The sequence below is a fragment of the Pan paniscus genome, chromosome 7 (genome assembly GCF_029289425.2).
Source record: "Pan paniscus chromosome 7, NHGRI_mPanPan1-v2.0_pri, whole genome shotgun sequence".
Lineage (NCBI taxonomy): Eukaryota > Metazoa > Chordata > Mammalia > Primates > Hominidae > Pan > Pan paniscus.
This window is the reverse complement of record NC_073256.2, coordinates 71,407,722-71,420,889: the sequence shown is the minus strand read 5'-3', so window position 1 is coordinate 71,420,889 and position 13,168 is coordinate 71,407,722. Positions and strand designations below refer to the sequence as shown.

Below are 13,168 nucleotides of genomic sequence, written 5' to 3'. Positions count from 1 at the left end.
GCCTCCCAAAGTGTTGGGATTACAGGTGTGAGCCACCGCACCTGGCCTAAATTTTTTTTTAGAGATGAGTTTTTACTATATTGCCTGGCTGGTCTTGAACTTCTGGTTTCAAGCGATCCTCCTGCCTCAGTCTCCCAAAGTGCTGAGATTACAGGTGTGAGTTACCATGCCTGGCCTCTGTCTTAAAGCAACAGCTGCAGCAGCAGCAAGGAACAACTCACCTGTATTCCCTTTTAGATACCCACCTGTTTCTTTCCTCCTTTGTGAGTTTTTATATTTGCTGTTTCCAATTCATTTTCTCCCATTCATTCTTGAACTTCAAGGGTAAAGGGGAGCTGCTTCTGTCCTCTCCTGTCCAAAGTGTTTTGTTTCCCACTATACCAAAACAGCTCTTACCAGGGTTTGCCAGTTTCCTTTGTGTTGTAAAATCCAGTGATCAATTATCATTTGTTTCTTTTTTTTTTTTTTTTAAAGCTGTCTCCTACAGGAAGGAAGTGATCTCTTACTTTACTAGGCCTGTCAGCAGCATTTAAAACAGCAGAATATGCCTTCCTTCTTGAAGCTCTTACTTCCAGGATACTACTTCTGCAAGGAGGAGGCTGGCTTGCCATTGTCTTCCCAACTTCTAAAATGTTGGGTGCCTCAAGACTCAGTCCTGGAAATTCTTTTTTTTTTTGAGACTGAGTTTCGCTGTTGTTGCCCAGGCTGGAGTGCAGTGGCATGATCTCAGCTCACTGCACCTCCACCTCCCAGGTTCAAGCGATTCTCCTGCCTCAGCCTCCCAAGTAGTTGGGACTATAGGCGTGCGACACCACGCCCGGCTAATTTTGTATTTTTGGTAGAGACGGGGTTTCTCCATGTTGGTCAGGCTGGTCTCGAACTCCTAACCTCAGGTGATCCTCCCGCCTCGGCCTCCCAAAGTGCTGGGATTACAGGTGTGAGCCACTGCGCCTGGCCAGAAATTCTTTTTTACTCTATATTCGTTCCCTGGAGGGATCTTCTCTAGTTCCATGGTTTTAAATATTGTCTATATGCTACCAATTCCTAGATTTATATCAGGGCCATCCGCTTATACCCTGTATCCTCCTCCTGATCTTCCTGCTAAACTGCTGATGTCCAGCTGCCTACTTAATGTCTTCACTTGGATGTCCAATAGACATCTTAAACTTAACATGTTTAAAGTGGAATTCCTGATCTCCATCCCACCCTCAAACCTGTTCTTCCTGCAACTCTTATTTTTTCACAAGCAAGCGAATAATAATGATGATAGCAATAGTTAATGCTTATATGCGATAAGCATTAACTATGCTTAGATGCTTACAAGCAATAGTTAATGCTTATAAGTGAATAATAATGATGATAGCAGTAGTTAATGCTTATATGGTAGAAAGCACTCTTCTAAGAGTTTTTTTACACGTAATCTTCACGATAGTCTTATTAGGTAGATGCTATTTTTATTTTACAGATGAAGAAACTGAGGCAGAAAGATGTTTAAGTACTTGCTAGGTCACATGGTAAGTGGCAGAGCCTCCCAGGATACAAACTCAGGTTGCCAAAACACCATATAATTATCTCAGATTCTACATCAATTTATTAGCAAATCCTGTTGGCTTTATCTTCAAAATATATCCAGAAACTGACCATTTCCTACTGCCTTCCCTCTGCCACGTGTATGTAAGCCACTTTCATCACGTATTGCAAATATTCCTATTTGCTCCCTGTGTAGTATATTCTCAACACAGCAGCCACTTAAAACCCAAGCCAGGCAACCTCACCCTTCTGCTCAGTGCCCTCTGATGCCTTCTCCATCTCACTTAGATAAAAGAGTGCATAGAGGCCGGGCACGGTGGCTCATGCCTGTAATCCCAGCACTTTGGGAGGCCGAGGCAGGCGGATCACAAGTTCAGGAGATCGAGACCATCCTGGCTAACACGGTGAAACCCTGTCTCTACTGAAAATACAAAAAATTAGCCGGACGTGGTGGCGGGCACCTTTAGTCCCAACTACTCGGGAGGCTGAGGCAGGAGAATGGTGTGAACCCGGGAGGCGGAGCTTGCAGTGAGTGGAGATCACGCCACTGCACTCCAGCCTGGGCAACAGAGCCAGACTCCATCTCAAAAAAAAAAAAAAAAAAAAAAGCGTGCATAGAAAGCTCTACAGTGTTGCCTCTCTGGTCCATTTCCAAGTGCCCTCCCTGTCACTTTCTCAGCCTGGCATCCTTGCTGCTCCTCAGGCCACACCAAGTGCACATATTTTGCACTTGCTGTTCATTTAGCTAGGAATGTCTTCCCCTAAGTATCCACACGGTTTGCTTCCTTCCTTCCTCAGGTTTCTGCTGAAAAATATCTTTTAGAGAAGTCTTCCCAGAATGCCTTATATAACATAGCAACCCCCTCCTTTCCCCTACTCCCGTGCCTGACATAGAACTCCATATTCTTCTTACACTGCTGTTTATCTTTCTCCCTAGCACCTGTCATCATCTGACCTAGCATGTATTTACTAGTTCTTTGTTTACGGTCTATCTTCCCCCTCTAGGATGTAAGTCACTTGAGGTTGTAGACTTTGCTTTATTTGCTGCTGAGGAAGTGGGTGGTACATATTAGGGTACATAGGTGCTAAATAGGTCTTTATAGAATGATTTATCATCTTCATTTTCAGAGAAACAATGAGACACAGAGAGGTGTAACTTGCTTAAGACTGTAAAGCCAGTATTCCAGTATGTGCAGTCTGGCTCCTAAGCCCATTCATGTCATCCACTGTGTTCCCGAAACAGACTGAAAGGATAGGCTATGTCTTAGCCCACCTCATGAAAGTTAATAAGCAGATGAGATATATAATCTTTGCTGGGCTCAAAAAGGTTTTTTTCAAGTGTAGTTTGTAGAGATGTAGAAAATAGTAGCATATTTTTAGCTGAATGAGTCAGTATGATCGAGTTACCAAAAAAGCTGCTGTGATTCTATGAATGATAGCGATAGCAAACATGTAATACTGATTACATGTAAGGTATTCTAGGCTCTTTACACAGATTAGCCCATGTAATCACAGTAATCTCATGAGGTAGTTAGGATTATTATCCTAGTTTTATAGGTTTTAGCAAACGGAGGCACAGGGGTTACCGTACATGGTGTTGTCAGTATCAGATAACTGGAGTCAGCAACTCGGAGTGGTCTTGAGTGCTGAAAGCTTAAGAAACCAGGGGCTGAGAAGTAGTTGAAAGAATTAAGGATTCTGACTGGAGAAGGAATTTTGTGGCTCATGGCAGCTGTTTTTAAACTTACAAGGTTGTTTAATGGAAGAGGGTCTGTGGTACAAAACTAGGTCCAGTAGGGAAAAGTTACGGGGAAGTTAAGTATAAGGAAGACCTTTTTAGTAGTTCTGATGGATGGTTGTGAAGACTGAATGGGACACCTTTTGAGTTTCTGTTCTGAAAGGGTTTAAATCAAAATCAAGTTTGACGATTTGTGGGCAGGGTTCTTACATACAGCAGTGTTAAGGAACTACTAGGTCTCACAAAAGTTTCCATGTAGTCCACTCACTGGATCTCTGCCTGTACTGTGACCCTCTTCCCATTACTGTGTTCTTTAAGTATGTATAATCAATCAGAATGTAGATTAAGAGGATAAGAGGTGTAATTCTGTTACCAGTTTGTCTGGGGAGGTTTGAAACAAAGTTTTAAAATCACAGAATTTGGCCTGGTGCTGTGGCTCACAACTGTAATTTCAGCAATTTGGGAGGGCGAGGTGGGCAGATCACATGAGGCCAGGAGTTGAAGACCAGCCTGGTCAACATGGTGAAACCCTGTCTCTACTAAAAATACAAAAATTAGCCGGGTGTGGTGGTGCACGTCTGTAATCCCAGCTACTTGGGAGGCTAGGGCACAAGAATCGCTTGAACGCAGGAGGCAGAGGTTGCAGTGAGCCACTATACTCTAGCCTGGGTGACAGAGTGAGACTCTGTCTCAAAAAAATAAAATAAAATAAAATAAAATCACAGGATTTTACTATCCTGTTAAAAATTGGAAATGTGGGCCGGGTGTGGTGGCTCATGCCTGTAATCCCAGCACTTTGGGAGGCTGAGGCGGGCAGATCACGAGATCAGGAGATCGAGACCATCCTGGCTAACACAGTGAAACCCCGTCTCTACTAAAAAAAAATACAAAAAAATTAGCTAGACATGGTGGCAGGTGCCTGTGGTCCTAGCTACTCGGGAGGCTGAGGCAGGAGAATGGCGTGAACCCAGGAGGCGGAGCTTGCAGTGAGTGCCACTGCACTCCAGCCTGGGTGACTGGAGCAAGAGTCTGTCTCAAAAAAAAAAAAAAATTTGGAAATGCGACTAGATTATTGTAGGAAATTTTATTAAGCAGTCATTAGGGTCAGATCATAAAAATGCTGATTGGTTTTCAGGGCTAAGAAAAGCTGCTTTTAACATATATGAGGGGTTATATATTTCGTTAATTTATTAACAATATTTAAAAGCTCTTTTTAAGTTGAGATATAGTTTACCATAACATTCACTATTTAAAAGTGTATAGTTCAGTGGTTTTTAGTATATTTACAAGATTTTACAACCGTTACTACTATCTAATTCCAGAACATTTTCATTATCCCAAAGATACCTCTGTTTTTTTCCATTAACAGTCACTCTTCATTCTCCCCTCCCCAGCCCTGACAACCACTTAATTTTGCTGTCTCTATGGATTAGCCTGCTCTGGGTATTTAATAGAAATGCAATCATTTCTATTAATGTGGCTTTTTTGAGGCTGGGTAACATCCTATTGTATGTATATGCCACATTTTATTTATCCACTCATTTGTTTCCACTCTTTGAGTATTATGAATAATGCTGCCGTGAACATTTGTGTACAAATTTTTGTGTGAATACATATTTCAATCGTTTTGTGGGTATATACCTAGGAATAGAATTGCAGGGTCATATGGTAACTCTATGTTTAGCTTTTTGAAGAACTGCCACACTGATTTCCACAGCAGCCACACCATTTTACATTCCCATGAGTAGTATATGAAATTCTAAATTCTCTACATCATCAAATACTTGATAATTTCCATTTTTGGTGATTTTCTATAGCTATCCTATTGGGAAAAGCTCTCATTTTAAAAAGTATTACATTTCAGCTGGGTGCAGTGGCTCACACCTGTAATCTCAGCACTTTGGGAGGCCGAGGCGGGTGGATCACCTGAGGTCAGAAGTTCGAGATCAGCCTGGCCAACATAGTGAAACCCCATCTCTATTAAAAAAAAAAAAAAAAAAAAAATTAGCCAGCCGTGGTGGCACGCATCTGTAGTCTCAGCTACTCGAGAGTCTGAGGCAGGAGAATCACATGAACCCAGGAGGCGGTGGTTATAGTGAGCCAGGATTGCCACTGCACTCCAGTCTGGGTGACAGAGCGAGACTCCATCTCAAAAATAAAAATAAATAAATAAAAAGTATTAAATTTTGCTATGTTGCATTCTAAATGATCAAACATGGGTAAATTATAGTGATTTGACTTTTTTTATTTTTATTTTTTGAGACGGAGTTTCACTCTTGTTGTCCAGGCTGGAGTGCAATGGTGCAATCTCGGCTCGCTGCAACCTCCGCCTCCCAGGTTCAAGCATTTCTCCTGCCTCAGCCTCCCGAGTAGCTGGGACTACAGGCGTGCACCACCACTCCCAGCTAATTTTATATTTTTAGTAGAGATGGAGTTTCACCATGTTGGTCAGGCTGGTCTCAAACCCCCGACCTCAGGTGATCCGCCTGCCTTGGCCTCCCAAAGTGCTGGGATTACAAGAGTGAGCCACTGCGCCCAGCTGGTGATTTGACTTTTTATATGGATTGATTAGATGATGATGTAAATAAAGCCCAAGTTGTGGGCTCAATGTTTGCTATGTTCATCTCCTGTAACCATAACAGACCAGATTTCTCACAAGTAAATGCTATTGGTTACAAGGAAGTTAGATGAAATGTTTCATTCCTGGGAGAACAAGTCAGTGCCTGCCCTCCTAATAAGCCAGTTAGCAAGATAATCTTAGAATAAAAACAATACATTTTTCTTATATGTACATCTCCTCCTCTCCTTTCATCCTTTGCTTTCATTTATTCATTTTTTGCCTCAGCTACAAAGGACTTGAAATAATTTTCAGTAAGATTATACAGTATGGAATAATGATAAAATAGTTCTAAGAATACAATCAAAGTATGGAGAAAGGAAATCTTTTGTAGGAAAATATTATCATAGGGCTAATATAATTGTATAATTGAATGTTATGTTTCACCTTCAGCTTATCTGGCAAAGTTACTAAAAAGAATCATAGTCAGTTATACATCTTCATACTTTTTCTCCTAAGAAACAAAGCTTTTGAAAACTTTGTTTAAAAAAAATTCTTAGGTGGGGCTCTATATAGTGGCACTAAACAGTGTAGAGTTGTCTTCACCAAAGCAATGGTAGCATGAGTGTACTTTTTAATTGTAATGTACCAGTGTGGGCCTATAATCATATTTCTTAAACATTTATGAATGTCTCTTGCTGTTTATTTTATAGAAATGCTAACTCTAGGTATTAATGATTATCTTTTTTTTTTCTTAGTAATTTATTTCTTACATTTGTTTACTGTGCTTTCCAGAATACAGACATTGAAGTTTGGGACAAGATATTTATCTAACTTCTGGTAAGTCCAATGACTGTTTTAGAGAGTGAATTTGTAAAATAATTATACAGCTATATTTTCAGTCATTTAAGATTTAAGATAAAAACAGTACTGATAAATTTTTATTGCATAATGAACTTTTGTAAATCTGTTTCTCTATTTAAAAAAATCCATTAATGTATGTAATCATTTCCTAAAGAATTGGGTCACTTTTACTGAATTAGATAGATATTGATGTTTTCTTTTGTGCAGAGTTATCTCAATATGGCTGGGCATGGTGGCTGATGCCTGTAATCTCAGCACTTTGGGAGGCTGAGGTGGGTGGACCACTTGAGGTCAGGAGTTTGGGACCAGCCTGGCCAACATAGTGAAACCCTGTCTCTACTAAAAATACAAAAATTAGCCAGGCATGGTGGCACATGCCTGTAGTCCCAGCTGCTTGGGATGCTGAGGCAGGAGGATTGCCTGAACCTGGGAGGCAGAGGTTGCAGTGACCGAGATCGTGCCGCTGTACTCCAGCCAGAGCAAAAGGGTGAGACTCCATCTCAAAGAAGAAAAAAAAAATTATCTCAATATGACCTGGTTTAAGATCTAATTTTTCAACATGATCCAATTAAGATATGAGTCAAATTATTAAAATCAATCTGAAATTATATTCCTCATCAGCTTTATTTTCTTCTCTTAATTATAGCTTTATTTTCTTCTCTCAATTATAGTGAATTATTTCAAAAGCTAAACACGACATACTTCATGAGCAGACAGATGAAACCTTATAATTTTCACATTTAAATCTGCAACAAAGTTAGCCATTAATCATCTACTCATTTTTGGTATTAAGGAATGACTCTATATACTATTTAAGTAGAGTAAAACATTTAACTTTATAGCTGTGGAGAAAATAATACTGGATTATTTTTCCCTTCTAGTGTCAAAATTAACGACCTGCTATGGCAATGAAGAAAGAAACTGAATTTGTCATTTTCACCTGAAGAAAAATGACAGACAAAAATCAAACCTGTGGTGTAGGACAGGATTCTGTGCCCTTTATGATTTGTCTGATTCACATACTCGAAGAATGGTTTGGTGTGGAGCAGTTGGAGGACTATTTGAATTTTGCAAACTATCTCTTGTGGGTTTTTACACCACTAATACTTTTAATACTTCCTTACTTTACTATCTTTCTTCTCTACCTTACTATTATTTTCTTACACATTTATAAGAGAAAGAATGTATTGAAAGAAGCCTACTCTCATAATTTATGGGATGGTGCAAGGAAAACAGTGGCAACTCTGTGGGATGGACATGCAGCCGTTTGGCATGGTAAGCAAGGATACTTTCACCTTTGTGTTGCCATTCATGTGTGCTGCATTGGAACTGTGTTACCATTCCATTTTATTGATTGAGAAGATACTGAAAAATATAATAGAAGTGATATTTACTATTCCCTGTTACCTGTTTGCATGCATTGTGCATATGTATGTGTCTTTCTTAAAATGAGTTTTCCCATAGACATTGGTTTCCATTAAACAAAGAACCACGCAGCACTGTAGACTATAAGTTGAAATAAGAAAATTTATATTTAAAACATCTAAAAGAGTAAGAGACTAATTAAAGCTGTAGAAAACTGCTTTAAAAATGCTTCAATTATTTAGCATTTACTTCTGTTCAAAATAAGTTTGACTCTACCAGTGTGGATTTAAAAAAATGAAATATTAAATAATATTACATTAAATATAATTTGCATACCAAAATTTATGCATTTTCTGTTGATTCATTCCTGAGGTTGGTGTGTCTTTCTGAATAAATAAGATAGCAATAGATTTCTCTCCAGGATAGTCATTCTTTTCTTTATTACTCGAGAAATTTTGATGTTGTATACTTAATGATTGGTGGTTCTTCTTTGTTTGGCCATCATGAAAATTGCCCTCTGGTGGCCTATTTTTAAGTGGTTAGTGTTTCACTCTATCAACTTTTACTTCATTATTCCACCAATACCTAGTTTGTTGGTCTCTTTTGTTTTTAGACTACACAAAAATACTGAAGATTCAACAGGCAGGTAACAAACATTGGCTTTCTGTATTATGTTGTTGAGCATCACAGTGGTTTCATAGAAGGACATGGAAGGAAGCACAGACTTTAAAAGACACTTGAGGATATATGTCACTCAACTATTAGGCTGCTATTAGCAGAAATCACCAGTGACATGCTTATTAGACTAATGTATTTTCATTTTAATACTACATACATACTTAACGAACCTACAAATTTTTTTTGAGCACCTACCTATGCCAGACAGTGTCAATTGGTTAATATAAATTAACTGCTTTAAATCTCATTAACATAATGGAGTCTATGTGGTACCCCGATTATACTCATGAGGAAACTGAGGCACAGAGAGGTTGTTATTTGCCCAAGGTATACTAGGAATAGGGCCAGGTTACAACCCCAGATACCTGGGAGTATACATTTGAGAGAGCTCTTGGAGGTAAAATAAACAGAACTCGGGGACTGAGTGTAGAGTCTTGAGGGAGGAGGAGTTAAAGTGCAGTAAGATTTCTACTGCTAGACAGGGAAACATGAACTGGAAGTGCTCCAAGTAATAGCAACCACGTGAGCAGAAGCACAAAGGTGGAAAAGTACTCTGGGAGCCACAGTTAGTTCATATGATACATGAAATAATGTAATGTCACTTTGTAGGCAATTGGGGCCTCAAGGGGCTTGAAAATGTTGGACTAGAGTGGTAATGCACTGATACTTTCTCAGCAGGGAGTAGTATGATCACATCTGCTTTAAGAGTGACACAGTTAAATAGCCCTAGGTTTTAAGGTTTACTGGCACTATAGTAAACTATTTTTTTTTAATATTTGACTAGTTGGATTTTTCTGCTTTCAACCAGGTGGTTTGGTATTATGTGAGTAGTTCAATTGTTTATTATTTAAAAAAATACTCTGTAAAACCAGAGAGAACCTTGGTAATATTCTGTATAGAATCCTTCAAAGGAGTTTCTTTATTGCTCAGAAAATGTATTTGATGGGACAGTTGATCCTCAAACTCAGTGACTGTTTTGTAGAGCTTAAAGTAAATTGAATTACTTGAGTTAGAATTATGTAATTGGAAAGAAATGATATAATATGGAAACATACAAAATCTTGGAATATCATTAAATTATTTTTCAAAACATTCTGAAGTCCATTTGAGTAGCTTATTTCATACTAGAATCACAGTTATCATACTTAATCTGTTTTGTGAAGACCTTATAAACTACTTTAGAAATGTATTTTCTGCTCTGAAATTTAGACTGAAGTCTTTATTTTTTGAATGTTTATTTCGTAGCTGATCAGACAGGAATATACTTAAGGAAAGAAACAGACTAATATTTTCAGATTTCCATATTCTGGACTTTACTTTTGTCTTCTATACAAGTGGCAGCCTTTCTTGAGACAGCTGTTCTATGTGGAGGAATATGGCCCTAAGAACTTACTTGCCTTCCCTATTACAACCACTCTAGATTTCCTTCTTTTTCACGCTTTTTCTTTGAGCCTGATTCTGCCCTTGATCTCTGGATGCTCACTTTTTTCTTTTTGCCAGGACCCGTGGAGGCTGTGGTCTGTAATGGTGTGTATGACAGTGGTGACATGGGAAGGGAATGTGGATCTTATGGCTAGTGCCATGATCACCATTTTATTCACTCCTTAGAATATCCTGACTTCCCAACTTCTGTGATTTTCCTCTGAGGCATAGGTGGATCTTACTTAAGTCTTTTCTATTCCCTACTAACCGCCAACAGCACAGCGTTGCTGTAAGAAATAAATTTGTTGGCCTTAGTAGCCATATAGAGGACAGCAGGCAGGTAATGTTAGCTAAGGGAGGAGAAAAAACAGCCAGCCTGGAACTGAGGCTGTGTTAGCAGGAACCTTCCAGATGTCATCCCCTCTCCAGGTCCACCACCTTTCATCCTGTCATTTACTCCCACTACTGAAACCCTTTCTTCTGTTTACAGAGACATAAAATAGGGCTTGCAGTGTGGAAGGAAGGGGCAGGGATGGCATGAGCCTCTGATCTCGCTTCTACTACAGGACAGAGATTTTCTTGTAGTCTAGTTCAAATCTGTGATTAAAGTTTTTCCCCCACATGTAATAAGATTGTACAAAATCATTTTTGTTTTTTTCATGAATAGAATGAGGAAATTTCTAAAAAATTCTTTAAATACATAAAAATGAAGTCTTATATTTGTGAATGAACTTAAAGTTTACAGCGTTATGATATCTGTGTATATATAACAGTGTAAATGGTATTTTATTTTACATTGAGTCAGTAATTTTTCCTGTTTTAAAAATATGTATTTTTTATTTATATTTATATTTATTTATTTATTTTTGAGACAGAGTCTCACTCTTGTGTCCCAGGCTGGAGTGCAGTGGTGTGAGCTTAGTTCACTGCAACCTCCGCCTCCCAAGTTCAAGCGATTCTCCTGCCTCAGCCGCCCGAGCAGCTGGGACTATAGGCACATGCCACCACACCTGGCTAATTTTTGTATTTTTAGTAGAGATGGGGTTTCACCATGTTGGCCAGGCTGGTCTCGAACTCCTGACCTCAGGTGATCCTCCCGCCTCACCCTCCCAAAGTGCTGGTATTATAGGCACGAGCCACTGTGCCCGGACTGTATTTACTTAATTTTTTTTTTTTTTTTTTTGTAGAGACAGGGATTTCACTGATTTGCCCAGGCTGATCTTGAACTCCTAGCCTCAAGCAATCCTCCTGCCTTGGCCTCCCAAAGAACTGGCATTACAGGCTTGAGCCATCACACCTGGCCTACTTTTTTTGCTTTTATTGATGAATTATTTTATGGCTCATTTTTAAATTTACTGTAGGTCATGTTATCTCAGGGAAGTTGTAACTTACTTGATGGCTTCTGCAAATACGGATGTTCTCATACTTAACCTCAGTAAACCCATTAAAATTGGAAAATTAACATTGTTATGTTACTAATATCAAATCTTTAGAGCTCATTTAAGTTTACAGCCTTTCTATTTGACTCTATTTTTTTATAGTTTCCATCTTTCTGCTGAAATTCCTAATCTGATTATGCATGTATCTACCTTTTCCACTAGATCCTTTACGTTTATTTATTTATTTTTATTTTTAGAGTTAGGGTCTCGCACTGTCACCCAGCCTGGAGTGCAGTGGCACGATCATAGCTCACTACAGCTTTCAACTTCTGGGCTCAAGCAATCTTCCTACCTCAGCCTCCCAAGTAACTGAGAGTACAGGCACATGCCACCATGCCCAATTAATTTTTTTACATTTTTGCAGAGGTGGGTCTTGCCATGTTGCCCAGGCTGATCTCTAACTCTTGGGCTCAAAAGTCCTACCATCTCAGTCTCCCAAAGTGTTGGGATTACAGGCGTGAGCCACTGCATTCCCCTTTAACTTAATCATAGTTATTTTATAGTTTCCATCTGATAGTTTCAACATTTGGGTGTGTTAATTGTTTTAGCTCTTGACAGTGGGTTTTTTTTCTTGCTATTTTATGTCATATTTTTTATTGAATTCTGGCCATTGTTTGCAAAAGAACAGTGACAACTGAGGTAAATAGTATTTATGACTGAGAATTGGCTCATAAATAGGATTTATGACTAAGAATCTGTCAGGCCATTGGTGGTTGGTTGGAGGTGGATTCAATCTACTGAGTGAACTGGATTTGGCTTTTATTGCTGCGCTACAGCTGCCTTCAGTTCAGCACAGACTTCAGACTCCTACTGTTATCTTGTGCATAGTGTAGGGCCTGAAGTAGAGGGATTTTTTGGTGGTTTCTGCTCCACCTTCAGTCCTGTATGCCTTTGCCACAGGAAGAGTCTCTTCACGCCCCTCCTGCGACCCCAGGAAAAGGTCGCCTTTGCTTATAACTCCACATGGGAGTACTTGGGGACTCCTCACACCCCTTGTTCATGCCCCTGCCCTCATTCCCCCTGGGGCTGGGGTATAGCACTCCTCAGTTTTCAGGTTTAGCTAAAATCTTATGGGGCTCTGTATTCCTGGGGCTTAGGGGTGAGGCTTTCTGTGTTCCTTTCCCTTTTCCCTGTGTTGGGGGTTTTGTGATGGGAGCAAGTTTGCTGCCACTGCCCCCGTGGTAGATATCTGCTTTATGTCACTTAAGGACTCTGGGCCCCTTAGAGTTTCCTGCCACCCACCCCCGCTGCCCAGTGGTAGATAATTTTGCTTCTACCCCTTCTCTAGAATAGTGGACTTTTGCCTAACACTGGGCTGGTGAGGGTGGAGGAGTGTGTGGAGCAGGGGAGTGGAGTTCTGCCCCTCCCAGCATTACATGCCTTTTGCATATACCCTTTTCTTAGAGGGAGTGAAAGGGTTTCCTGCCCCTTTCCCAGTGCCTGACAGGTTTTCTTCTATGAGATAAACTTCCAGGAAGTGAGTGGGGTTTTGTTCCCTGTACCATTAGCAGGGGCTCTCTTTACTCTCCAGCTTCACCCCTAATCTTTCTTGTGAGCACACACTGAGGTCTGTGG

The 13,168-nt window shown here is 39.8% G+C and overlaps 1 protein-coding gene across 15 annotated transcripts in view; it reads left to right on the top strand.

Moving 5' to 3' along the window:
- TMEM68 (transmembrane protein 68) overlaps positions 1 to 13,168 on the top strand; it is a 78,755-nt gene that overhangs the window by 4,793 nt on the left and 60,794 nt on the right. For all 15 annotated transcript variants that reach the window (XR_010112935.1, XR_008626393.2, XM_063606766.1 and 12 more), the window contains exons 2-3: positions 6,621 to 6,665; positions 7,571 to 7,964. Coding sequence is in view for 13 of the 15 variants with exons in the window: in XM_063606766.1 (XP_063462836.1) it covers positions 7,640 to 7,964 (325 nt within the window). In the remaining 2 variants the exon portion in view is untranslated. The remainder of the gene's footprint in view (positions 1 to 6,620; positions 6,666 to 7,570; positions 7,965 to 13,168) is intronic.